Source organism: Salminus brasiliensis, chromosome 22 (genome assembly GCF_030463535.1).
Source record: "Salminus brasiliensis chromosome 22, fSalBra1.hap2, whole genome shotgun sequence".
Taxonomy (NCBI): domain Eukaryota; kingdom Metazoa; phylum Chordata; class Actinopteri; order Characiformes; family Bryconidae; genus Salminus; species Salminus brasiliensis.
This window is the reverse complement of record NC_132899.1, coordinates 16,685,737-16,711,234: the sequence shown is the minus strand read 5'-3', so window position 1 is coordinate 16,711,234 and position 25,498 is coordinate 16,685,737. Positions and strand designations below refer to the sequence as shown.

Here is a 25,498-nt window from a genome sequence, read left to right as displayed (position 1 = left end):
ATGATGATAAAAAAAATGGCTAAACAAAATGCATCAGACTATGGTCCACAGAGCAGCATGCAGAGGGTGGCGAGTAACCTGCTGTAGTTCCATGTATTTCACTGCCCTTGTGTCAGGGTCACACAACCAGTGTAAACTTCGGGGAGGGCATTCACCATGCAGGTGTTTTAATATTACCTGAGAGGCCAGGAGGTAGAACTAAAACACTGCTGTGTTTGTTCTGGATATCACCTAAATGTTTTGTGATATTGCTCCTGACTACAAGAACACTTAGAGGAGAACACAGAGGGATGAATTATAATGCAGGCGATGCACATAATCCAGCGTTTCTCAATCCTGCTGCTTGCACTGCATAGTTTCCTCTTTGTGTTGCTTAACTCAAACATGCCCACGTTATCCTTCTAAGCTTCGTAATCATTAGAATTGAGTTAGGAGAGTCAGGAGCATGAATTGGGGCTAAGATTAGGAAACACTGATAGACACGCTATCCTCTCTTAAACTGCCCTGTGTCGGAACAGATAGACATTTAAATGCATTTTCCTCTACCTCAGCAATCTACTGACGGGTGGAAGCAAGTCCCTCTACCATGGATCAGAAAATTCACTGGATTGGACACCAGAGAGCCTTTTATTGTGCTTGAATTTATCAGTTCTATCCCTTCGTTTTAAGATCATACCCGATTGAAAATTGAAGTGCTTCAGATGGTTCTTTTAGCAATGCAAAAGAATCATGGTTGTGGGCTCTGGGTGGCTCAGTGGACTAATGCGTTGACACTATGGCATGGGAGCTGTAAGTTTAAATCCAGAGCCATGCTGCTTTGCTACCAGCAGCCCGAGCTCGAGAGGTTTTGAGAATTGTTTGGGGGCTATACTATACTTTGTTGCTATACTGTTAAATAGGGCATGTGCTGATGCTTGACTTTTACCCTGTAATTCACATCATCAGTGATATTTTGAATAACAGGGTAGAAGTTCCATGCTTAGGCATTTACATGAATGCGATCATGCCTAAAAGTAGCACTGCTGCTTTGTGATGCTGAGACGGAGTGGCACACCTCAAATAAAACACCATTTTTGTGGACATGGCCATCTTTTCTTTAATTCCCTGTAAGCACCATATATACAGAAAGGAATCAAGAATCATAGCTTTAAAAACATTAGACCATTGTACATGACATCATATCTACAAATGTATAATCACAGTTTGACAGACTACTCAATCGAACAAAGCATAGAAGACAGACCAGCAACAGAATCAAGACAATTGTTTTTGTTTCTCTTCATCAATTACGATTCACCACTCAGGCGCACACACGCGAGCACACACACACACACACACACACACACACTTCCAGAGATAATTCATCACTTCATACTTCAACAGATCATTTCAGTGGGATATTGAATAAATTAGGAAATTGTCCCTTGAATTATTGACAGTTCAGGCCCCCATGTAAATATCTGTTATCCCAACATTGCATAAATATCTTAATTTCCATCGGCCTTTTCTTATTTCCAGGGAATGTCTCTGGCGTGTCTGAGAGATGATGGAGTGTGGAGAAAAAAGATGCAAGGGAAAAAAAAAAACAAACAAAAAAAAAAACAGAAGATGGCTTGAATAAGCTTGAGCTTTACGTCTTTACGTTTTTTTTTTTTTTTAGAGCAGTTCATGCTTAGCTGGGCTTGATTGCTGGACAAAGGCTGCCAGATGAAGACATGAGGTGGTCCAGTACACACCGACATATCCCAAACGATCCTTCATACTTTCACCTTCTGGAGGTGTAAGGAATAAAGACAGATGAAAGAAGTCTGTAAGCAGCAGCCAATGAGGCATTTGTTCCATTCGTTCTCTTCAGTGTGCAGAGCAGAATTTTCCAGTCAGTCAGAACACAGCCTGCAGAACGCACACAGTGTGGTTTACTTCCACACAAGGAATCTGATGCTACCAAATCCATTATTTTTGGGGTTTTAAATAGGACATTAGCTGCGGTAATCGCGGCTCAGGCATGTTTCATGAACGGGTCACTCTCTCCGGCAAATACCAAAGGGTGGAAAAAGCAGAATTGCACTTATGCCCTCAATATTTACAACGTCTCCTTCAGTTAACCGGGCTTTCCCCACTTATCCCTTTAAACCGCAGCTAAATGAGCAACCGCCTCTTTAATTCAGCCTTACAACAGCTTCATACAAGAAAACACAAACAGCATTAGAGGGAGGAAGAGAGTGTGTATGCTAAAACATAAATACTGGCAGTTTTCGACAGAGGACAAGAGGCAGAGGTTGAATTCCTCTCAGCAAGCAGGACAAAAGGAAAGGGGGAAAAAAACAACAACAAAAAAAAAACAATGACCAATTGATTTAATAAGAAATTAATTCATTAGACCAGGAAAATAAATTAAAAACACACATAAGCTCACTTACTAAAGACCAGCCTTAGACTACCCAACTCTTCCAGATAGTTATTATGATTAATTTGTATTATTCTGCAACAAGACACTTAATATGGGCAAAGTGCAGGCGCTGTATTTTTTGGCATGGCCTTTCCTGCTTAAGTGCTTTACAAGGGCCGTGCAGAGAAAATGGCATCTGGTTGGAAGAGAACCTTGTGAAGAAAACAATGTCCCCTCGCTCTAGCTCTCCCTCTTCCTCTCTCTCAGGGTAGAACACGTGGGAGTGTGCATTAGGGTCTGCTCGTTATGCAACACATTCAGTAATTGGCACGTATACATCATGAGCGAGAGAAAGACGCTTTCGCCTCTACGCGGCGAGATAATAAAGAGGAGCAGGTCTGAAGCCATTTTCTGCTTCTAAAATGCACCATTACCCGTTGAATCCCCCTTTTCCAACATGACTCCATTAGTAGGGTCAAGCACTTTCAATTCTTCAGAGGAAAATGGAAGTACCTTCATCAGGACACCCATTCACCCGGTCATTAATTAATTCATCCATTCATTCATCTTCCAGGCTTTATATCTTGCAAGTCATTGGGTTGTGCAATTCAGCTGGGAGCTTGAGAGACTGGCTCAGGCCACAAAGGGCAGGTGCAGTAGCTACATTCCACAGAGAAGCTCACACTGGCCATGTGTGTGAGAGAGAAAAAAAAGAGAGAGAGAGAGAGAATGTGGAAGGAGGAGTCAGCCAGATGGCAAATAAGAGATGACCGAGAAGATGGAGGTGTCCCCCAAGAGGATGGTGACTTTCTGGCTGGTTGGCCTCTCCCTTTTTTCAACTGGTCATGCATAATGTGGAAGCATGTACTGGACATGTGAATGTTTTTGTGTATATATTTGAGCTAATAACCATAAAAGTTGGTCCTTTAGAGCACCTGATCTCATGGTAAACTTGGTCCGCCATCAGGTGTGATATCCTGTAGAGACCACCTCCTCCGGAGTGTGCCCATCTCTCCACCAAGAGCAGCGCTGTCACTTTCTGCTAACAGTGTGTTCATGCGGCCGCTGCTGTTTAATCAGTCTCTCGATTTCTGAACCCAGGGTTTGTAGATTCTCCTGTGGAGCGGGAAACAAAAATCACACTGCTGTGTTGGTTTAATGTGCTACTTAAGCAGCAATATACAGGGTCTACCTAAAGACATAAGTAAGTAAGAAAGACAGATGATGTGAGAAAGATGGCGGGAAAGAAAAAACAAAATACAGAAGGGGAGAGCAAGAAGGGAAAAGACAGATAGAGGCAAAAAGGAAGAAATGAAGATTGACCAATAAAAAACACAGTACCACAATAAAGACTGAAGGATAGACAGAAGGACAAAAATAAAGACAGAGCAAAAAGTGTGTGCGTGTGTGTGTGAGACTGCCTGAAAGCAGGAATGAAAGATTAGTCTTTCGTTGCTTTGCTTTAAGTCAGTTTGATTGCCTGACCATTCTTCCTAATGTCTCTAATCCTGCTACAATACCCCAAATCCCATTCTCCGCTCGTTGAGCACCCTGTCCTTCCACCAATCCCACTTAATTTCCCTCCATCCTCCTGCTCATTCATTCCCATGTACAGTAAAGCGCTAGTCTTTCTGCACAGAGTTCTGCGTGTGTGTGACCTGGATCAAAAAGCTCCCTCTCTCGCTCGCTATCCTGCATCTTCTGTATCTAGTAAAGTGAAGCTTGTTCATAGAAGGCTGGCAGGCCCGTCCAGCGTGGGAACGTATCCACAGTGCCTCGATCATCAATCACCACTCAATGTGCTTTGTTTCTGATAGCCATCACTAGAAATCCCATTCACTTAAATGCTGCGATTACATCATACATATCGCTGCGAGGCAGCTGTACTGAACCGATTCCCAAGTGGACCATATATAGTCAAATTACCACACGCTGTGACTTAACATACAGCAACACATGTAAGATGCAAGTGGATAAGAGATACGAAAATCACTTACAGTACACAACATACACACACTGAGTGAGGCAGGCAACAATACCTGGAGTTAGATGTATTACAGTACAGGTTTTCAGGTCCGATATGATTATTGACTCTAAGGTCAAGACAGGAGTTCACTATTAAAAGTATCTGAATTCACTATACAGAGCTTTAATATACACTCTGGAAGCACAAAGAACTCTCTTTTGTAAATTAAAATGTATTATTTTTCTTTAATGTATATAAACATATTTGGAGTTTGAATCATGTTTACAACAAATTATGTTTTGAATAGATATTCTTGGAATCTCAAGTTGCTTATTAATTATCTGTCTAATTAAAAAAAAAAAAAAAAACACCCACAACAATCTATGATCATCCATCGCAGTCTTTCATATTGTACTGTGCGTCAGTCCAATTAAGTGCTGCCAAAAAAAATAAAAACATTATGCAGGCACAAAAAGCTACCAGCTGTAGATCGCTAAAGTTAGAAAGCCTTGGCAAGTCAGCACCTGTGAATCAATAACCTAAGTGGGTGTGAGTATAATTTGACCCTGTATGTATAAATTGACCCAGTGGGGGGGAAAAAAAAAAAAAAAAAAAAAAAAAAACAACCCAAACACTTTTTCTGCAGAAAAAAAGTCTGACTGCAACGGACTTCTGGCCACAACCGTAGTTTAACTTTCAATACAGTTTTGAATATTCAGTACTGTACTGACCACGCCCTTACCTTCAGTGTGATGTTCTTGAGCAGCGTGTCCTCTAGCACCGCCTGGAGCTTGCGGTTGATCTCCAGCGAGAGGTCGAGCGTGAGGCCGCTGTCAGCTGGGTGAGATGTGTACAGAGAGGCCATGATGCCCCCCCTCTTACTGAGGTGGGCTTTGTTAAAGTCCGAAGCCTCAGATGAGAGGGCGCCAGACTCCTCCCGCAGTACATAGCTCTGGATAATTCTGCAGGAAACATACAGGCAGCACACATCACAGGTAGGTTTTATTCTCATGGTCTCACACACACACACACACACACACACACACACACACACACACACACACACCTTCAGCAAAAGTAAAGCCCTGGAAAAGCCCCACAATGGTCACTGTGCAACTAATGTTCATCAGGAAAGAGGCTAAAGGTGAAGCCACTATTGGAACTGGACAAAGGAAAAGGCACAGCCCACACATCATTACACAGAGACACCTGACCTTATCTCTGGCTCACCATCACTGAGAGATAAACCTGTGCAAGCTGACTGGAAACATTAGAGCAACTTTTTGAACTGCAGTGTAAGATGCCAATATTACACTGCTAAAAAAATGTAAAAAAAATAAAAAATCTATCTTGCGAGCGTGACCTTTATAAGACATTCATGTTCAGATGGCTGTGCTAGCAGGAAGCCAAGGTTTTTTGTGCAAAAGAGCATAACATAGCAGATAACCAAAAGTGGTTGGACAGGCTAAATTAACTTTTTAATACCTTGTTGCACTGGCTGTTCTCGAACAGGAGAGAGAAACAGAGAACCTAACTCTGGAGATAAATAGCCACTACATCTTAGAACTACATTTTAATAAAGTGCTAAAAACCTCTGAATGCAATTGTGCCCTAAAAACTCGTTATGAAAGTCTAATTTATCTTTGAGTGGCTCAATTTGCAACAGAATGGAAAAAAGCTCAGCACTGATGGAAATTTGAAATCATTATTTTCTCTGCCATTATTGTTGTCTCTTTTTAATATCTAAGGAAACAATGCCGAAAAAAGAAACACCCAAGTGGTTCGGCCTTATTTAGAAGGTATGGCTGAGGGGCACAAACCCTTTAATTCTGTCGTCTCCAAGAGCTACTTCTCTTTTCAACCTCCCCACTTCCAAACCATTTTTACCCACAATGACGCACGGCCCACATAAAGGCCAATTCGATTTTAACGCTTTATTCAGTCCATGGCTTGAGACAAAGATATTGGAGGGCACACTAGTAAAAGGTCCCTGTCTGAGTGAACAGGCATAAACATAGGGCTCCTCCAGCCTCTGAGTTCTCCATGTTGTTTCTAAATTAGAAACTGCTGATTTGATGTTAAATTAATATTTAGGACCAATCACAAGCATGAGTTTACAGATTTACCTTGGATACCTGCTACCTGAAATAGTGAGAGGGAAAGGACTACAAACTGCACGCTCCATAGTGGAAGTTAGAAATGGGAAGAAAGATTAAACTCAGATCTGACATGTATGCAAAGACTACACAGCTAGACAGAAATGGCAAAATTGCACACATTCAAACAAAATCACCACCACAAAGGCGGATTGGCTTACCTTGAACTTATCTTGGGTCCGTTTGGACCCAATTTTCCATCACGGTAGTATTTAACAAAACAAAATAAAAAAGAAATTAAATGTTGCCTCCTATTTAGCAACTGGCATGCGAAGGGATGGGCCACAGGCAGAAGTGCTCGAAATCAGAATCTACAGAAAATGCCCACGTTCTCCGGGGAGAAGCTAATTAAAGCTATGAGTAATGGGGTTATCACCCACTACATCGCTATTTTGACATCTGGTAATGCTACTTTCTGATACAAGTTCAAAACCACATCAGTGGCAACATGGCCTGAAATGATCTGATTTTCTGTTACTATATACAGCTACAGCCAGGGCAGGATGGCATGGCCTGATTCTCTGCTGTAGCAATAAGAGCAGCAGAGGGAAAGTAAAAGATGGCACCTACAGCAGCAGGCTGGTCAGAGATGTGCACATGCAATAAATAAACTCACAGACAAACAAGACACAACTCAGTTGTAGCTTGATTGATATGTCAGTCATATGACTGGTCAGAAACCAGAAACATCACTTTTCATTTCCATTTCATTACTGGAGAGTTTTCTTGAATGAGTTTCAAGTGACACCTTGATTGCCCACAATCAAACTACAACTGAACAAGACAGATAAAATAATGTTAGATCAAAAATAAATATGAAACATTTCCATGAAATCCACACACACACACACACACACACACACACACACACACAAAAAGAATAAACCATGCTTTTTTAACATTTGTCAGTCAGTAGAAAATATCAAAATATGTACAGATACTTTCACGCAAATATAACAACAATTTGTAGCAATTCCTGTGGATAGGCAGCACAGCCATTCATTAAAATCTATTACCAATTTCAGTCTAAGCGACAGAGCAAGAGAGAGAAATCGTGTGAGAGGGCCAAAATGAGAGAGCATGAGAGGGAGAGAGAACGAACAACAAGGAAAAAGAGCCAGAGAGAGCATGAAGGCGAGGGGGGTCGGGGGGAGCAGAAGAGCGTGAGAGAGCGAGACAGCAAGAGGATCTGGATTTGGATAGAAAACTACATCTGAAAAAGAGAAAACTACAGATCACCAAATAAGCAAAATCTTGTCCAGCAGTGGGACAATTAATGAATGTGGGCTAGCAAAAGTGGTCCCTTGAAGACAATCATTATTCAAGAGTACTGACAATCATACCTTCAGGCAGCTCTTCTGCCTTGGACAGTGTCAATGGCCCACGTGTCACAGCGAGTACCATAACCAACTGGACATTTCTCTATGTGACCACAGATATTGCCTGATTGATTTTTTTGGAGGGAGGAGAGGGGGCACATGAATATGCAGCAGACATCTTTAGAAACCTCAGCGATGCATCATTTCCCCAGAACAAACAACTATAAATACCAATACACATCTGCTAGGAGCACAGGGCAGTTCTGTGTTTGTCTGTGTGTGTATATGTGCATGAGCAAACGTGTGAGAGAGCTCAATGTCTGCCAAATCCCATTGTCTGACTAAAGTCTGTGTGACAAACAAGATACAAAGCTGGTCAGGAAGGGAAAATAAGCAAAAGGAAAAATAAGCAAAGGGAAAACCAACAAATGCAAGAAGGACAATGGCCAACGAAAACTTCCGCAGTCAGTCAGAGCCTGTCTTGGTGCCTCGGCATCACAGGATGAGGGAGTCAGGACTAGGAGGAATGACAGGCAGGCAGACAAGACCAAGCAGCTCTGTCCACACCATCTAAAATCAAAGCTCTAACAGCTTCTGTTCTCTCATTAGACACCTCTAACTGCCATTTAGCACACAGTATTGACAATACTGACAAAGCTTAGTCCAACCCAGAGTCACATCTGAGATTTTCTGTACGTCTCTTTTCACAGCCCTGCTCTCTCTCACTCACTCACTTTGTCTTTTTCCGGATCTCTTCCACTAGCTGTTTGATGTGGTCTTCCAAGAACTCAATTTTTTCGTTTTTGCGGGCATGGGCTTTCTGTAGCCGCACAATGCGCTCCACCAACACCGCCTTGTCAACCTCTGGAAAGCTGTCCACCACCACCACTGATGGCCCTGACTGGTTCTCAGGAGAACGATCATCCGTACTGCTCCCTCGAGCATTCAAAGAACCTAAGAAAGAAAGACAGAGAAAGCGTGAGTGTGAATGAAACACACCAGAAGGTCACACAGAGCAAAAAAAAACAAAAACAAAAAAAAAGCACAGCGACAGCAGATTCACTAGATGTACCGAAGTGACAGTCTTTTCTTACAGAGCAGATCACTCACACAGACAATGAGACATCCTTCAAGAGGTGGATGAAAGATACATACAGATAGAGAGATATATGGCCTGTAACATTTATTTTATTTTATTTCATATGCACCAGGCATATTACCATAGACTACACAGTGGTAGAGTAAGACGCTGCAGCAAGTACTACCCTTTAAAAAGGTCTCAACTTTGATATATATTGATCTGCACTTATTGTCTACTATCCTGCAGTTACTGCCAAGTTGTCAAAAATTGTGTGTAAATCATAAAGATTTTCTAAAGGACTTCTAAGAGGAGTCCCTTCGGGCAGCATAAGTGAGAGGTTTAGTCAATTACATACAAAAAGATACTTAACTGTGGCATGGATTTATTTGCTGTGACAGTGATGCATAAAAAAAATCATGAAGCCCCTCCTACCCCCATCATTTATGCTGATATTTCTTATCCCAGCCGTATTTGTCACTAACATTACAGACGTCTGGTGGTAAAAATTCCATTACCCTACTTCACATAAGTCTATAAACCGGTCAGATATTTTAAATTTATAGATTATGGTTAGTAAAATTAACTTAATGGAGGAAGATGCTATTGTGCTTGATGGTGTTCTTCTGGCTTAAAGTATTCATTGCAAATACATGTTATTCATTATAATACATATTTGATACATGTTTTATTTTATGTTTCTTTGAAAACATTTTTTAATTTACCTATAAAAAAAAATCTACATATTTTAAAATTTTATTTTTAAGTATTGTATTGAAGGTCAAAACTTTAGTATCATAATAGTAGTATGTTTTTAATTGAAAAGCAGAAAAAGCTGGACCAGATTTTTCTGGAGAAAAAAGAAAAAAAAATTTATGTGATCCAGTCCTGTAACTAATCTAGTCTGGGACAGCACACACTCTGTAAAATTACACACACTGTGTAATGACATTAGCTGTATTTTTCTTCCTGTGGGGTAGTAGAGTGTTGATTGTCTGCTTACAGGTTCTGATATTATGTGAAGTGCTTTGGTTAAAAATCGCTTACATACTTAAAAATACCGTGTTTATATAGACTGATGAACTGTGGGGGGGGCAACGATTAACTCTTTTTTTTTTTTTTTTTAAGAGGAAGAACATGTAATTTTGGCAACCAGTGACTCCAAGAAGGCTAACTGAAGGTCAGGAGAATCATTATGAAGGTTCTGTGAGATACAGAATGTTGGTTCTTTTTTTTTTTTTCTTTTTTCTTTTTTTAAAAAGGTGTACCTGAGGAGCTGGAGCGACTGCCCATGCTGCTGCCCTCTCGATCACAGCCACCATTCTCCACCTGCTCCAGCTTCTTACGAGCTATCAAAACAGGCAGAGACACATGTGCATGCACATACATTAGCGCTGCTGTTGTCCGCTTACAGCTCTTTTCATTCGACTCACACACTCAAAAACAAATCCAAGAACCACACCAAGCATCAGGGAAGAGAGACACTTGACTGCTCTGAAACTCACTCCATGCTGCTGGTGTGAGCATACGGCAGAGAATAAAACCCTCCCCCCCACGGGGCACTTCCTCACCACACGCCAAATACATTCAATTAAAAGACTTCACATTCAAGGACTGGACCTTGAGATGAAGAAAGGAAGCGGACGGGAGCCTGGAGAGAAAGGGCAGAAATAGAGCTGCTTAAAAATATCTTCATGTTCTCCACGTCTCCTCTGTAGGAATAAGTCCCCAGACACACACTTTTCTCTCTTCTTTCACTCTCTCTTTTTCTCTCCGATAACAAAAATGGCATGAAATCACCCTATGGCCTAACCCAGCTTTTCCTGCAGCCACAGCGAGGCATGAACACATTACCTCAATCTGTCTGTTCCTGCTGCACAACCCCTCCGCCAGCCCACTGAGAGCTCCAATATGGCTTTATAATTACCAACAGTGCCTCAGGGAGTTAGGATGGGGAAAGAGATGCTAATGCCCCATTAAAATAGTGAATAAGAACTTTACCAAAATAAAAAAAGTCATATACACTGCTTGAAATGCATAGACATTCACACAGACATCATGTCTATTTTTTTTAAACAACTCCTTGGGTTTATGTTTTAGATCAATTAGTAGATGTTCTAGCCTCAGAGCTTCTCACTCATTATAGTTAAGTCGTTGCCTGGATCTTTCAACAGGTTTGCTTAATTCAAAAATCCCACATTGAGAAAGTACATTTTCACATTGCTGATGGCTGTGTGTGGGTCTAACAGTGTGAACACAAACAGAGCTGAGAAGTTCTGAGTGAGCATGAATATACGAAACATATTAGTACTATATGAAATATGTCACCAATTGTGGGATTTCTGTTGCTCTTGCTTTTCATGGTGAACTGGAGTCCACCAGCAAGAAAATGTTGGACCACATAATGGAGGGAATCAAACACAGAGGCTCAAGTGCAGGATTTTAAAAACTAAAAAAAGATTTAATTAATTAATAAATAAAAAAATCTCTGAGCTAATATTACTGTATTTCACTCACCTTGCGTGAGCTGCTTTGTGAGATCCTTAATGTTGGCTGCCTGTTTCCTCTTCTGTGTAACCAGCTCATCTCTGAGCTCTTCTACACGCGTCTTCAGCTGAGCTGTCTCCGACTGCAGTGCAGTCCTTTCTGCCTGGAGAGCCTGAACTTCATCCTGCCTCTGCTGCTCCTCTTTCTTCAGTCTGGCCGTCTGAACGTGCAAATATGGCAAGAACACATTCTCAAAACCAAAACTAAATACTAAGGTCTGCCTTTGTTGTGTGATCTTGCCTTGACATGAAGTATATTTATTAATAACTTGTTTAAATAATTCAACAATCAAATCTTCCACCATGTCAGGTATTAAACTAATGCATGTATTTAGTCACTGAAAAAAAAACCTTTCACTCATTCCCTAAAGGAAGATCTACAGAACACTTGGTTTGTAAGATAAAATGATCTTCTACCAGATGTGAACCCACCATGTCTGCAAGGGATCGCTCTGTCTCTTCCAGTCTGCTCTGCAGATCTCTTGTGCTGGCGGCCAAACGGTCCAGCTGGGCCTGCAGGCCGTTGCTCTCAGACTGCAGCTGTGCGTTTTTACTTGTCAGCCTCTCTGTGAAGCCAAGGAGCTCAGCCTCCCGCACTCGACCACCCTGAACATCCTTCTGCAGGTCTGTGATCTGAGAGTTCAGACTCTCCACCTCATCCCTTAAGGATGCTATTTCCTGTTCATCTCTGTCAAGGAATACACACATAGACATATACAATATATTTAATACATATCTCTGATTATTGATATGCTTTTAGTGATGATTTATACGTCCTTTTTTGAACGTAAAATACTGTTCACAAACTTCTACCTGCAAAAGGGTCCCATCACTGAAGAGGGCATGCAGTTTCAGAAGGTCTCACTTACTAATCATTTACATCAATTCATGCTTACTTTTCTTCACAGATCCATTGTAGCCTTAAGATTTGCCAAACCGGCTGCATTAAATTAATAAAATAATATGAAAAATGAAATGTGAAAAGTGAAATATGAAATTGTTATTAAAATAATATTACAATTCTCAATTCTTTGACAGGGTGGGTAACTTCTACTTATATAAGCCAATCAAACAAGACACTCCAATGAATTTGTCTTTAAAAAGTGAAGCCACCACAGATCTAGCACTTCATATCTGACTGACCATTTTCCATCTAATTTTTTACCTCTAAACTGTCTTTCCATCTCTAGTGTCTAATTCCAACAGTACGTTTTCCCAGTGCTAATATTGGCACATTTTAATTTTCTAATTTTAAGTTTTTAAACCCATATCATGCTCTATCGTAAGAAGGCGGGGTTACACTCAGAAATGATGTGATTGACATCCATGGCTAGACCTGCCTGCAGGACATAAGCTGTAGTTGAGTGGTCAGACAGTTAGCTAGTGAAACATGTCTGATGTTAGTGTAAAATGACCATTGTGATAATTAGTGGTTAGCCAGCCTGCTAATGTAAGCCTAGTTAGATGCTGGACTCGGTCTGGGCCAGCACTCTTATCTCAGTCTGGACAGAGTCCAAATACCATTTAAAACATTATTTTGCTTCTTTTAGTCAGCAGTGCATGTTGATTCTCTAGCAGCAACCTGTGGTCAGCAGTGCATGCTGATTCTCTCGCAGCAACCTGTGGTTAAACCGGGCTGTAGCAGCTTTGATTTGGCAAACAGCAAAAATAGTGCTGAGCTCCTGAGCGGTGATTTAATGGAAATCAGAATCGGCTTATAATAAAATGTTTGTAAACCCACAATGAGAAATAACCTTTAACCTCGCCCTGTTTAAGTTTAGTTACGAGTATTTTACTGTTCAAAGAAAAATGCCCCATACAGAAGCCTTTACTTTGTGCTGTAAGCTGGTGGTCTCAGAGGTTTGGTCTGAGAGAAGGTGGTGTTTCTGGCTATGCCATTGGTCTCTACTGCACAGACTGTGATTGTGGTTTTACAAGGTAGTGGACAATTTTGTCTTCATTTTTATAGAAGGGAAGCAATTTGTCCATGTTTTCTACAGCAATTGTGAAACCCAATCCAACAAGACCTTTCAGTTAGGATACCATCATTAAAAACTCCTTAGCAGTAGCCAGTTGGCAAGATTACAAAAGCTGACTAGAAATGTTGGCAAATTGGCAGGATGAAAAAGGAATAACTACACAACATCATATACGAGAACAAACAATGAATGGGTATCAAATAGATTTGTGAATGTGTATTAAAAAATAGCCATAAAGAACAGTAACTACAGCAACTGTATGATTCTTAAAATCAATATGGCACAGAGGTGAAGCACATCAACACAGTCACACGTCCCAACAACACAGAGCAACCCCCAGGAGAAACACGCACACATAAATAATTCTGTTAGCTCCAGCACAGATCAACAGCAGGGACATGAGCATGTAACACTGGGACACAACTAAAGGACGGGTTACATTATTGATGTCCAGGCATGTTCAACTGAGTCATCATCACTGATGGAAAGCCAAATAAACAACCAATGAAAACAGATTCTAAAGTGATGCAAAGCATGGCCTATAAACAGCCAGGCCGGGTGGTCCCAAGAGCATCACTATCCTCAAATTCTAAAAGACAGCATCAACTGAGAAATCTCTGAAGCAGTTATGATGTTCCTAATGTACCCATTTTAGAAACACCCTCTCAAAGAGGAGACTGAATGTACCACTGATTAAGCCATCACTTGGAACTGAGATTACAGTAGCCATGAAGGTCAAGTCATTTTTGGGATACGAGAAATCTGTCAGGTTAGGTTATTTAGGATGCCTCCCTCACCTCTCATGCTGCTCCTCTAACCTCTGGATGGCACACAGCTTCTCACGCTGGTTCTGGATCTCAGATTTCTGTCTGTTGATGATTTCTCTGTATTTACACAGCTCATCCTCCCACCGAGGCCTCTCATCCTCCAGACACTTCACCTGTGGGAAAAGGCATAAAATTAGTTCTCTTACACAATATAAAAAAAAATAATTCTATAAAATGTTTATAATAATTTGTCTTTTCAACAAGCAAGTATGTTTCTTTGAAATTTGTCAGAAATACATATAATAAATACATATTATTGCTGTTTTAAGTAAATTCAAAATAGCTACCTTTGAACTTTTAATGTAAATGAATGAAAATAGATTTTACTCTAAGTTATTGAAAATATTGAATTATTTCTGTTAATATTGCATGATGTTAGTCCAGTCCTCCTGAAACATAATGCAAAGAAATTGCACAACTACAAAGCAGCTGCTGTGTTCAAAGGATGTAGAAAAAATGATCAAGATACTTTTTTTGGATAGCGATATAAAATATACATGGAAACACAATTGTTCCTTTTTTCACACCTTAGTTCTGAGAGTTGTTAGCTCATCCATGCCTTCTTTGAAGGTCCTTTTCAGATCCTCCAGTTCCTTAATCTTGGCTCGGTGCATCTGTCAATCACAACCAAAAGCATGTGACTAATGCAAATGCCTCCTCCATCCTACTACCCACTCTGCTCTTTCCACCCATCCCAATAAATGATGTGATGGCTGAGAGAGCCTTCCAGGTAATGCTGACTGCGTTTAAGGTGCCAGGAAACATACACATACATTTGAGAGTTTGAATTTAAAAAATATGTAAAAACAGACCTCTAAAAACTGTATGGCATGATGCCAACATTGTACTAATGAGAATGAGTACTAATGAGCAAGATCAACATCCTTCCGTCCAAGACTCAGATCAGTGAAAGCGTAGAGTAATGAATGAAACAAGCTCTATAAATCACACAGGAGGTGTTTTTATTGCTTTTGTGTAGCGACACTTAAAGAAGGTAAGCCTCTTATTCACTTTACTGCTTGGTGTGCTTCCCAAAAACACAATGAACAGTTGGACGGATGGCAGGACAAACAGCAGATTGAAAGGGATACAGACAATTGAGCTAGCTTGCTAGATTTTTGTCAAGTCGGTTGTGTTAATTTCAGCTTGGTCGTGACCTTCTTCTGAAATGATGAGCACTGCTATTTGGATAAAAGCTGAAAAACTACAAAAGATGGTAGTGCTTACACACACACACACAACAGTAAACCAGATCAGGACCTTCCCAGTTTACATCTAAAAGGGTGAATTTTGCCAACCTAAATAATTATTTATTGGTTACTGAAATATGGTTAATAGGATGTACTTTGTACATGTAGATCGTGTGCCCAAAGCAGTATTATCTAAGAGCAAAATTCAATTAGGTTGCATAAGGCTTTAACAAAACTAATTAAAAAACACAGATAAAATCTTAGCATTGCAGTCCTGATGTCCCAACGGTACAATTTCACAATGCAAACACACACAAGGTGTAAAAAAACAAAAACAAAAAACATATGTACATAACCATTTGCAAAAGCGTTCCAAAACAGAGCTCTGATAGGTCAGTTTGGGCAGAAAGGTGTGAATAAAACAACGGAAATTTCACCTCCAGCTGGTCTGTCTGTTCCTGCTTGTGCTTCTCCAGCTCTCCCTTCGTCTCCCGCAGCTTCGCATCCAACTCATTAGACTTAATTTCCTCTGACTCCTAGTGAGTGACAGAACAACATAATTGCAAAACACATCCATTAAGCAATAGGAAAATAAGCCATTTCCTCTAAAACAAATCATAAGCAACTCATTGCCACTTCAGCTATACTGCATAATTTATCTCCAGGTAGCTCCCGCAACAACTAAATCAGAAGATTTGGTGAAAGAGTAACAAAAATGAATAACCTAAACATTATAATTACAGACACTGCAAAATCATTTGTTCAATACTTTATCAAGAGACTTCAAAGGAGAGTCTATAGTGCCCTCTGTTGGATTTCTGCAAGACTCAATAGTTCTCAACAGTTCTATCTGGGCTGGTTATTTAACATGTATTTTCCAATGCATGTAGACATACCTGATATGTGCGAATCATGTCCTGGCAATTCTTGCGGATCTGTTCCGTTTCCTCCTTAGCCTGGGTTAACTTTGCAGTTGTCTCCTTTAGTTTGTCCTTTGTTTCCTATTGTTATTGTTTTGTTTTTTTTTAATTGGAGGACAATAACAATCAGAACAAAGCAGAGCAGATTAGCATTAACATGCACACACAGTAAGGATTACCACACACAGAGAGGATTAGCATTAAAATGCATGGATTACCATACACAGAACAGCAAACCAAAACAGGCAACTTATTTTTAACAAATTTCTAAAGAGAGTATTCTGTATCAGTGTGTATCAAGCCAATATGCATGTTCAAAAGTTAGGGTTAGGTAATTAATACACCGAATGCTTTAATAATATCAAGCTGCTTTGATCACTTGCCCCATCAGTCTTCATTAACATAAACACTTAGTGCTGCCAATCAATATTTCAGTCCTATTGATGCATTCCGAATTTTCGCGAAAATTTCCTACTATTTTCCAAAACAGGTATTGATATTTAGGAGGCAGGATTTTAGGAGGAGGGTTTTAAACAATCACTGGATGTTCCATTTCTTAAATATAAGAAAGCCATACAGACCTGAAAAAAGGATGAAGAATGCATATACAATCTAAAGACAATGGATTTAGCTTGCCATATATAAAGGCTCACTAATTAAAAAGAACAACGTTTCCTTTCAAATTAAACAGCGTGTAAATCATAAACTTATCAACAATCTCCAACTGTACAGTAAATGTTAGTTTATCACTCACATATGAAAAATATTTTTAGGTGCAACGCTCTTTTTTAAAATATTTTCCCGTTAGCAGATTCACGTTGCGAGTGGCCTTACAGAAGTATATCATTTGTACAGAATGGCATGTTTCTCATTGTCCCATATGTGCTTTAGTATGGATTGCATAAGAACTTTCAAAGACCTTAGCTGCTTTCTTTCAGCCACGTCTTGTCAGTACGGCTTTGGAATGCTGCAATATGGGAGTTGTCTATATATTTTGTTACTTGCGTAACCCTTGTTCTCTCAACACGGTAAGGTAATCCACCCCACTTCATTTCTTGCATTACGCGTGAGGAAAAGCATGTCAATGAATATTGTAAAGGGGAGTTGAACTGAGCTATATAGGAGAGACAGAGTTCCCTTGTTACAGGTGTGATGGGTCGGTTCTTAGACAGATGTAGACAGACTGGTGTCATTAAAGGCTCAGTTTGTCAGTCATGCCTGACAGGCGTTTCCCCATAGAGAGATACCTCAGAGAACCAGGGTTATGCAAGTAATCAAACCTTTTTTTGTGCTCTGACCCAACATGCTAGCCATGACACAATAGAATTAACATTACAATACACTGAGACTCCCTGGACAAGGACTTCTGTAAAGCTGCTTTGCAACAAAGTTCAAATTTACAAGATTATATTACAAGTGATTGTATCCTTGTGTTTTTGTACGGCACCGGTTTGTGAATGTGCATTATGTTTTTCTGACCTTATGAGCATCTGTCTCGCTCTTCAGTTTGTTCTGTGCCCATTTCACTTTAATGAGATGAGAGTTGATCTCCTCCTTTACTTTCTCCAGCTCCCGGGACAAACGGGCCATTTCATTCTCCTGCAGGCACAGTAATCAAACACAAAGTGATTTCAATAAAACAAATATCAAACATCAGCCAACATTTATCTTTAGATTTCATATCTAAGGAATTCTCATGAACTTTTGCTTAAATTATAGTTGCCTACTAAACACTATACAACTTTGAACTCGAGTGATCTCAGAATCACTGTACTCTTTTGGTGACTGCAACTTACAAATTCCACTGTTGTGAGTTCTCTGTGAATGAATTGTGCTAACAGCACACCCTTTTGGATAAACTATGTAAGACAGATGTCAAAGAAGTGAGTTCTGAAGAAGATTAGGAAAAAAAATGGCTTTGCTGGTTAAAGTGCAGGGGCTCTGGAGTTCAGCTAAAACGGGCCTGTGGGAAAACATGTATTAGAAGTATACAAGTATTAGATTTTGATGATTTTACAACTGCTCCGATTGTGTGACATTGTGTGACAGTGCGTCTCACCTCCAGCAGAGTATCGTAATTCACCATGGCAATATAATCAACAGTAAAAGGTAACAAAATATCATATGTACATATTTACTGTCATTATAATATCAGCCAGGTGGTTGAAATAAACTACAGCACACAGACTGAGCTGTTCGTACTCCACAAGCGATTATGACAGTTAGGCACAATAGAGTGTAGTTGCAGATCTAAAAGATCAGAGTTCTGAGACAAGACAGCAGGAAATCAGACTGTGTGCCCTCGGCATGAGGAAATGTATTTTAGTTAATGCAGTTCCAAGTTGGTAAGTGTTACCTTTGCATCATGTAGTTGCTGAAGCCGTCCTTTCTCCTGTGCTAGCTGGTTCCCCCTTCTGGCCTGTTTGTCCACCTCAGCTGTGGCCTCCCTGAGTTTTCGCTCCAACTGCTCCTTCTCTCTGCGCAAATCCAGTGCCTCCTTTTCCCCTCGCACATACTTCATGACCATTGCCTCCTTCTCCTGCCGTGCCTCTTCACACTTCTTACTAGCCTGAGAAGAGCAGCAAACGGCCAAAAACATGCAGAGAAAGAAATGACTATACAGAATTATGAGCATGCAGATGCCTACAGAGTTTTAAAACATTTGCACTACTGTATCAATCTAAGCAGAGTTTTTATGCTAGTGTATTATTTAATGTGGGTTTGCTAGAAAAAGAACAGCACTAACACTGCTGTGAGAGTTTCACACCGCCATGAGAGTGAGGAGCAGTATGAATAAAACGTATCTCTCTCTTTCCAACAAATCTAGCTCACCACCAGACCTTCACATCTGAATGGAGGCATGGGCATAAACATAATATCCTAGACATGACAGGTAAAAGAGATAAGGACTGGATTTACACATTCAAGCATATTCATTCTAATGGGAATTGAGACATGGAGGATGTGGGAAATGAAAGGAGAACTCTAGGGGAAACACTGTGCCAGACTGAGCCTGATGACCACAGTTGATTCATTGTTTGGAAGTAATTGATCCACTGTGAAAGAAAAAGAGCTTTTGTGTGGGGAGAAAGGTGGGGGGGTGACACACAGTGGTCTTGGAAGACTGTTTCCATGGCACCTGCAACACTGGTCTTAGTGATGCCCCCCCTCACCTGCTCGAGGCGATAGGCCATCTCCCGTTGCATCTGCTGGACAGCACCCTTAGCAGCTTGATCCTGGTGAACCAGTTTATCCTTGGATTCTTTCAGTTCTTTCAGTAGTTCCTCCACCCTGCTCTCAAACTGGTCAGACAAGAAGAGACAGATCATTGGAAAAATAAGTTACTGCCTTCATGCTTAGGAAAGGCTGAAGCAAGGCTAATCGTGAACACTCCCTATATGACGACACAAAAGCAGGTCTGACTGGGCATGGCCGATCAAAGACACAGGAAGAACCGCACACACCCCAAGAGCGTCAATAGTAAAGGTCATTTGTGTATATGTGAAGACAGTAGTGTAATAAACACTAAAAGACACAATAGACTACAGCACACAATAGACACAATTCTATTCTAAACGACTTGGTAATGTTCAGGCTGCCTTAAATATATAATGAAGTACACAACTGAAAGTGTTCTTTGCAGTGGTAACATCTATGCTAACACTGAATCTCAAATTAGATATTTTTTCCCCACTATGTCCATTCAGATTGGATATGTAGGTTTAGACATGCTTCACTGACAAGAATAGACTGTTTACTTGAGTAAATAATGCCAAACATTAACAGTAAAATTTGGGGAAACACACACACACACACAATCCCAAAGGCATTACAACTTTCATGTCTTTACTCCACTTATAGCCTTTTCCATATTAAAACTTCAATAAAAAGTGACTTAATGGCCAACTCAATCAAAGCAGGGAGTAGAAGCTTAATGTTTTGTTTCTTTCATGGTGTTGGATGAGCAATAGATCAGCGATCTGGCAAGAAAATGTTTCAATCCATTTTGCACTCTCTGGAAGATGAGAGAGTCGGATGAGGCAACAGTGTCATGATAGGCCACAGATGTCCCTTCTCATTCAGCCTTGATGAGAAGCTGTGACGGCATAATACACACACACACAGTCGTTTCCTGTCATTACCACGGTACCAGATTATTGCTTTTCACGTACAACCGGACTCCCAGGCTTCTATGTTTGATTTGTGTTATTACCCTCCATGACAAGGGCCCCTTTTCTATTAAATTAGATTGCAATCGCCCTGAGCCCAGGGCTGGCCTCAAACAAGCATGCTTACCCAGCACCAGATGCAGGCTCTTCAGTAAACAAGCATACTATAATCAGGGATGAGAACCTGAACTGGCCATTGGGGTCCCAAGAAGCCATTCAGTTAGCATGAAAAGGTAACTGACAGGCAAATCAAAAATGCATTTATTAGCCTTCACACTGACCACATCTCCAACAGTCGTTTTATAAAAATCGACAGGGGCCATGAAAATATAAATTTGAAAAATACATAGTGCTTATCCTAATCCAAAGGTTCCCTAATCATGGACAAATAAATGCTGCATACTTTTAGCCAGAAGATGAATGTAGACTGATGCTCTTTACCTTCTTAATGGTGCAAATGTGCTGTTTCTCAGTCTCCATCCTCTTCTTGAGTTCCTCTCTCATGTTGTCTTTCTCAGAACAGATGCCCAGGATCAGCTCCTGGTGCTTCTTATTCTCATCAAGCAGCCTGACATGCAATTACAGTTACTGTTATTCTAACAGCTTTACAAACACTCATCAGTGTCTCATGCTGTCCGTCACTGATTTGTTCTACAATATGAGATTTGGCAGGATTTCATTTATAACAAACCGCACATCCCTAAAAAACTCAATCTTCCTGCTAAAGCTGTCAAGGAACAGGTGTCCAAGAATCATCACTGATTAGGCTCCTTAATAATACTGTACTAGAGCAGAGTCCTGGCCCAGCTCCAGTTTCTAGGCAAAGCAGGTGTCATTATGAAAATGAGGAAAGTAAAATCAGGAGGGAGCTTAGGCACATAAAGCAAACACAACATCGTACCTCAATACAGCAAAAACTAAAATGGCCCAAGTTTTTTACGCAGACAGATGTGTTACTTCAGCACTGCAAATGCAGTATATTCTCAGCAAAATTCTGAATGAGCCTTTACCTTTTAATGGCCTTCTCTTGCTGGGAGTACTTGTACTGCACACATTTCTCAAAGACAATCATGGAGCCCTGGTCTTTGGGCAGGCCGTTTGGAGGGCTTGCTCTGAAGTTAACCTGATCTGAGAGTTGACAGTTCAGCAGCTCTGACTCCAACTCATCCAGCAGAGACTCCTGAGATATGGAGCGTTGGATCTCAGACATCAGCTTTCTGCTGCAGTCTGTATCGTACGGGTTAGAACTGGGCGCTGAGTGAGAGTGTTGAGTTTCCTCAGTCTGTGTTGAACATGCTGCATCCGAGCTTATATCTATACCAGTCTGACCGACAGAAGTTTGGGCTTGAGGTTTGGCAGCATCTTCTGAGGTGTTTAATTCAACTGAGGAAGTGTTGTCCGATTCTGGAGGTGAGGGTTCTATTACACTATTCACAGATACCTCTTTTGGAACCGAAAAAGAAGATTCTACCGGCTCAGCTGGGTTACATGACAAAGCTTCTACTGTCCCACCCAGAACTGCAGGCAATGACTCTACTAGCCCATTGTGCTGGGCTGGGGGAGTCCTGGCATCGTCCAAAGAAGCCGTTCCACTGTCACAGCTGGTGTTGCCATCACCATGCCCATTCTCTTGAGCGGCTCCCTCCAGCGCGTGGTCCAAGTGCAGCCTCAGCTCCACTTTATCCGCACCATTAGACTGCATGCAGTCAGGGCTGTCCTGGTAAGATTCGCCATCGTTAACAGGACTATTCCCTTCCACGCCGGTCAACTCCTGTCCACCACCATCACTGCTGTCCTGTGATGACCCTGTTGATATTGAGCTGACCTTGGAAGTCTGAGGAGGGTCAGAGGCTGAGCGTTGTTCTTCCTGGCAGTCAGGCTGCTCCATACTCTCCTAAAGCTCCAGACCTGAAAAGAATACAACATTACCATTCACCAACAAGTAAAGCATATCAGTCAGTACAATAACATTAATACAGCCTAAGCAGGAATATACCTCTAATTCATAAGTAAGTATCTGTCTGACTGAAGTTTTCTAGAAGTCACAACAACATAGAGCTGTTTTGGATTATCATAGTTCCTTCCTGCAATGTGGACAGTAAGCCAGCCGAAACAACAGTCATTTCCTCCTTGTGCTAACCTTAGCTCATGGTCACACCAGGTCCCAGACACACTATCAAACAGCACAGAACTTTTGCACCCTTTTTACAGTCTGTCCTTGCTTACTTTAGCTTGAGCTGGAATTGTTAATTAACATAATAATGTATTAAATATTTAGTGTTAATCAACATTATTATTTAACATGACAAACTACGTACATAGCTTACATAGTAGTCATAGTTTGTCACTGTAATGTCTTTACAATACGCCACCAGTGGTACTCCCCCCCCCCCCCCCCCCCCCCAATAAATACAGTGTGGTGGGAACTGGGCTAACATTATCACTACCAACGTTGTGGCAAGTGCACATAAAGTTACAAGGCAAATCAAGTGTTGCAAATGTAAAAAAAAAAAAAAAAAAAAAAGTGAACCAGGCCTTCTTTCCTTTCCTGAATGAGGCTCTGTGAGAAAGTAAGAGTAAGAGCCAAAGGGCGACAGAAATGAACTTTGAACAGAACTGTGTGAAGCCAGGTACAGTTTACTGTTAAGATCCTTTAAGTCACTGGAAAGGGGGGAGACGGTCCTCTGTCAGGCTACTGACAGAAAGAGTTAGACATTACAGGTAAACAATGTAAACTTGACAAGAACAAGACAAGCTGTATCTGCTGAAACACACCCCTAAACTGAACGTCCAAGGATGGTCCAACATGAGTGAACTGAACTGTACAACCTGCAGCAAACTAAAACTCACCAGATGATCTAGCCAAGATGGCAAAAAAATAACAATAACAATAATAATAATAATTTCACTAATACAAGACAAAAACAATAAATGTTGAGCCTAAGGGGAGAAAAAAGGAGAGCTGACAATCCCTTATTCCCAAAACTACAAAGTAGCGAACACAGACAGCAAACTGCGTATGATGATATTGTGGGTCCAAAAAACGCTTTGCAAGACTGTTACTAAGGATGATAATAAGAGACCGTCAGTGAGCAAAACATGGAACAAATGGTTTAGTATAAATTATTACGTTACACACACACTAAGTGATGGACCTGTTACATGGGGTAACACATTTAATGTATCTAATTTCTAAAATTGAAGAGACCAGGGGAAAAACGTTTTGAGGCTATAACACATTTATTGCCACCACCACCACCACCTCATTAGATAACGACCGGGTCAGAAAAGTCCTGGTCCATAAAGAAGTGAGACAGCTGGGCTAAACTTTTTATATAAAAAGGACTGTATTTAAGCCCCAGTACAGCAGTGTACAGCAGAATACTCCAAAGAAAGTACAAGTACAAGTACAAGCAGTGCTACCTTAAGCAAAACAGGCTGTGAATGTGAATGTGTGATGCTCAACACAGCCAGCTTACTACTGTAGCTTACTAATAGCTAGCTACAGTTTAATCTAGTGGTATGAATAGCTGAATAGATCTGTAGTTTTTCCAAATCGATAACACTGACAATGAGCTATTAATATCATATATAACCGATAGCTTCGGGGGAAACAGCTGCTAGTTTTAAAGCCTCCGGTCAGAAACCGCAGTGTGTAGCAGCGAAAGCCTCCCTTCCCTACTGCTCCAATCCTCCGACAACCTGAAGGAGCTCGGTTAACGACACTATCGGTACAGATAGCTAAATGTCGCATAGAAAAAGCCACTGAAACTGCTCAGGTGTGTGTGTGTGTGTGCCGGCCAACATTTTAAGACTCATGGGCTGCGAGGGTGTAACAGTTAGCTAGCTAGCTAGCTAGCACAGACTCTCCTAGAAAAACACCTGATTAGCTCGCTAGCTACACCGCTAACGCAGACCTGCGCTGTCTGTCAGGTAGCCAGCAGGTTAACTCGGATTACCCTCAACTTAACATCTGACTTACCTGTTATGTTAGATCCATTTGATGTGACCGTTTACCATATTGGCTGAACTATTCACAAGGTACTGGACGTCCAATGCTCTGTTTTCTTGAGGTGACACATCAACAAATATGGCCTCGTCGCTGAACGGACTGATACGGGGGCAGGGAAAGTCCAGCCACTGCGCATGCGCTTTGACGCCTGGTAATGTTTCTGTCTAACTCAGTATAAGGGGTCTATTAGGCCTTATTGGTCTGTCTGATACCGCATACCACGATCATCTAGACGTCTGTGTTTAATAATTATTCAAAACGACAACGTATATATTTTATAGTCCCAGAGGACATGCCAAAAATAACATCAAAAACAGGTACAAACTTTAGGGAAGAGAGGTAGTGTTCACAAAGAGTATCAGCGCATCCATGTTGGCTTTATTACAACATGCTACAGGCCATGTAGGTCAGTAGAAAAAGTACAAAACCAAGTCCTAGAACAGCACTTTCCTTTTTTTAAAACTGGAAAAAGTTCCAGGAAGTTGATCAGTCAACTAAAATATAAAAAAGTAAGATTATTTTAAAAGAATCAGTACCAACAAACAGTCTAACTTACATACAATAGCTAAAACACATGTAACATAGTTAACCAATGCAGTATTCTTATTGATGGAGAGCCCTGAGGGAGAAAGTGTAACATTACTCATATAATTATCACTGGCCTAAGGTAAACAACCAAAGACCCCTAATGCATCAACATAAAATAGGGCATCTAGTCAGGAGATCCATTCAAATGCTACTGAAGGCCTAGGTGCCTTAATCAGGTGTGTTAAGGAACTGAACCCTATAAGGTGGTAGACATAATTCCTCCTTGTGTCCTGGGTCAGGTTTGTTAGAGTAGGAAGAACATAAACGTGCAGAGGATGGCATCTCCTGTTTAGGAACTCCTGTGCTACTACAGTCAATATATTTTTCATATATTTTCACCACAAGAAGATCATAGTCAT

General features: G+C 40.8%; 1 protein-coding gene across 2 annotated transcripts; it reads right to left on the bottom strand.

Annotated features, from left to right (window-relative positions):
- Positions 1-1,070: 1,070 nt before the first annotated feature.
- Positions 1,071-24,650, bottom strand: ccdc186 (coiled-coil domain-containing protein 186). Of its 2 annotated transcripts, XM_072667246.1 has the most exons (16): positions 24,522-24,650; positions 21,550-22,447; positions 20,981-21,107; positions 19,544-19,672; positions 18,727-18,939; positions 17,850-17,969; positions 16,347-16,451; positions 15,888-15,986; positions 14,788-14,874; positions 14,231-14,373; positions 11,887-12,142; positions 11,426-11,615; positions 10,177-10,257; positions 8,565-8,784; positions 5,098-5,317; positions 1,071-3,505 (listed from the first exon to the last, which is right to left on the bottom strand). In XM_072667246.1, exons 2-16 carry the CDS (start codon positions 22,425-22,427, stop codon positions 3,422-3,424), a joined length of 2,952 nt encoding a protein of 983 aa, XP_072523347.1. In that variant the 5' UTR covers positions 22,428-22,447; positions 24,522-24,650; the 3' UTR covers positions 1,071-3,421. The 2 variants fall into 2 exon arrangements, 1 of the variants encoding a protein (XP_072523347.1); XR_011978205.1 differs by lacking the exon at positions 1,071-3,505 and having other exon boundaries at positions 5,241-5,317; positions 6,673-8,784.
- Positions 24,651-25,498: the final 848 nt, after the last annotated feature.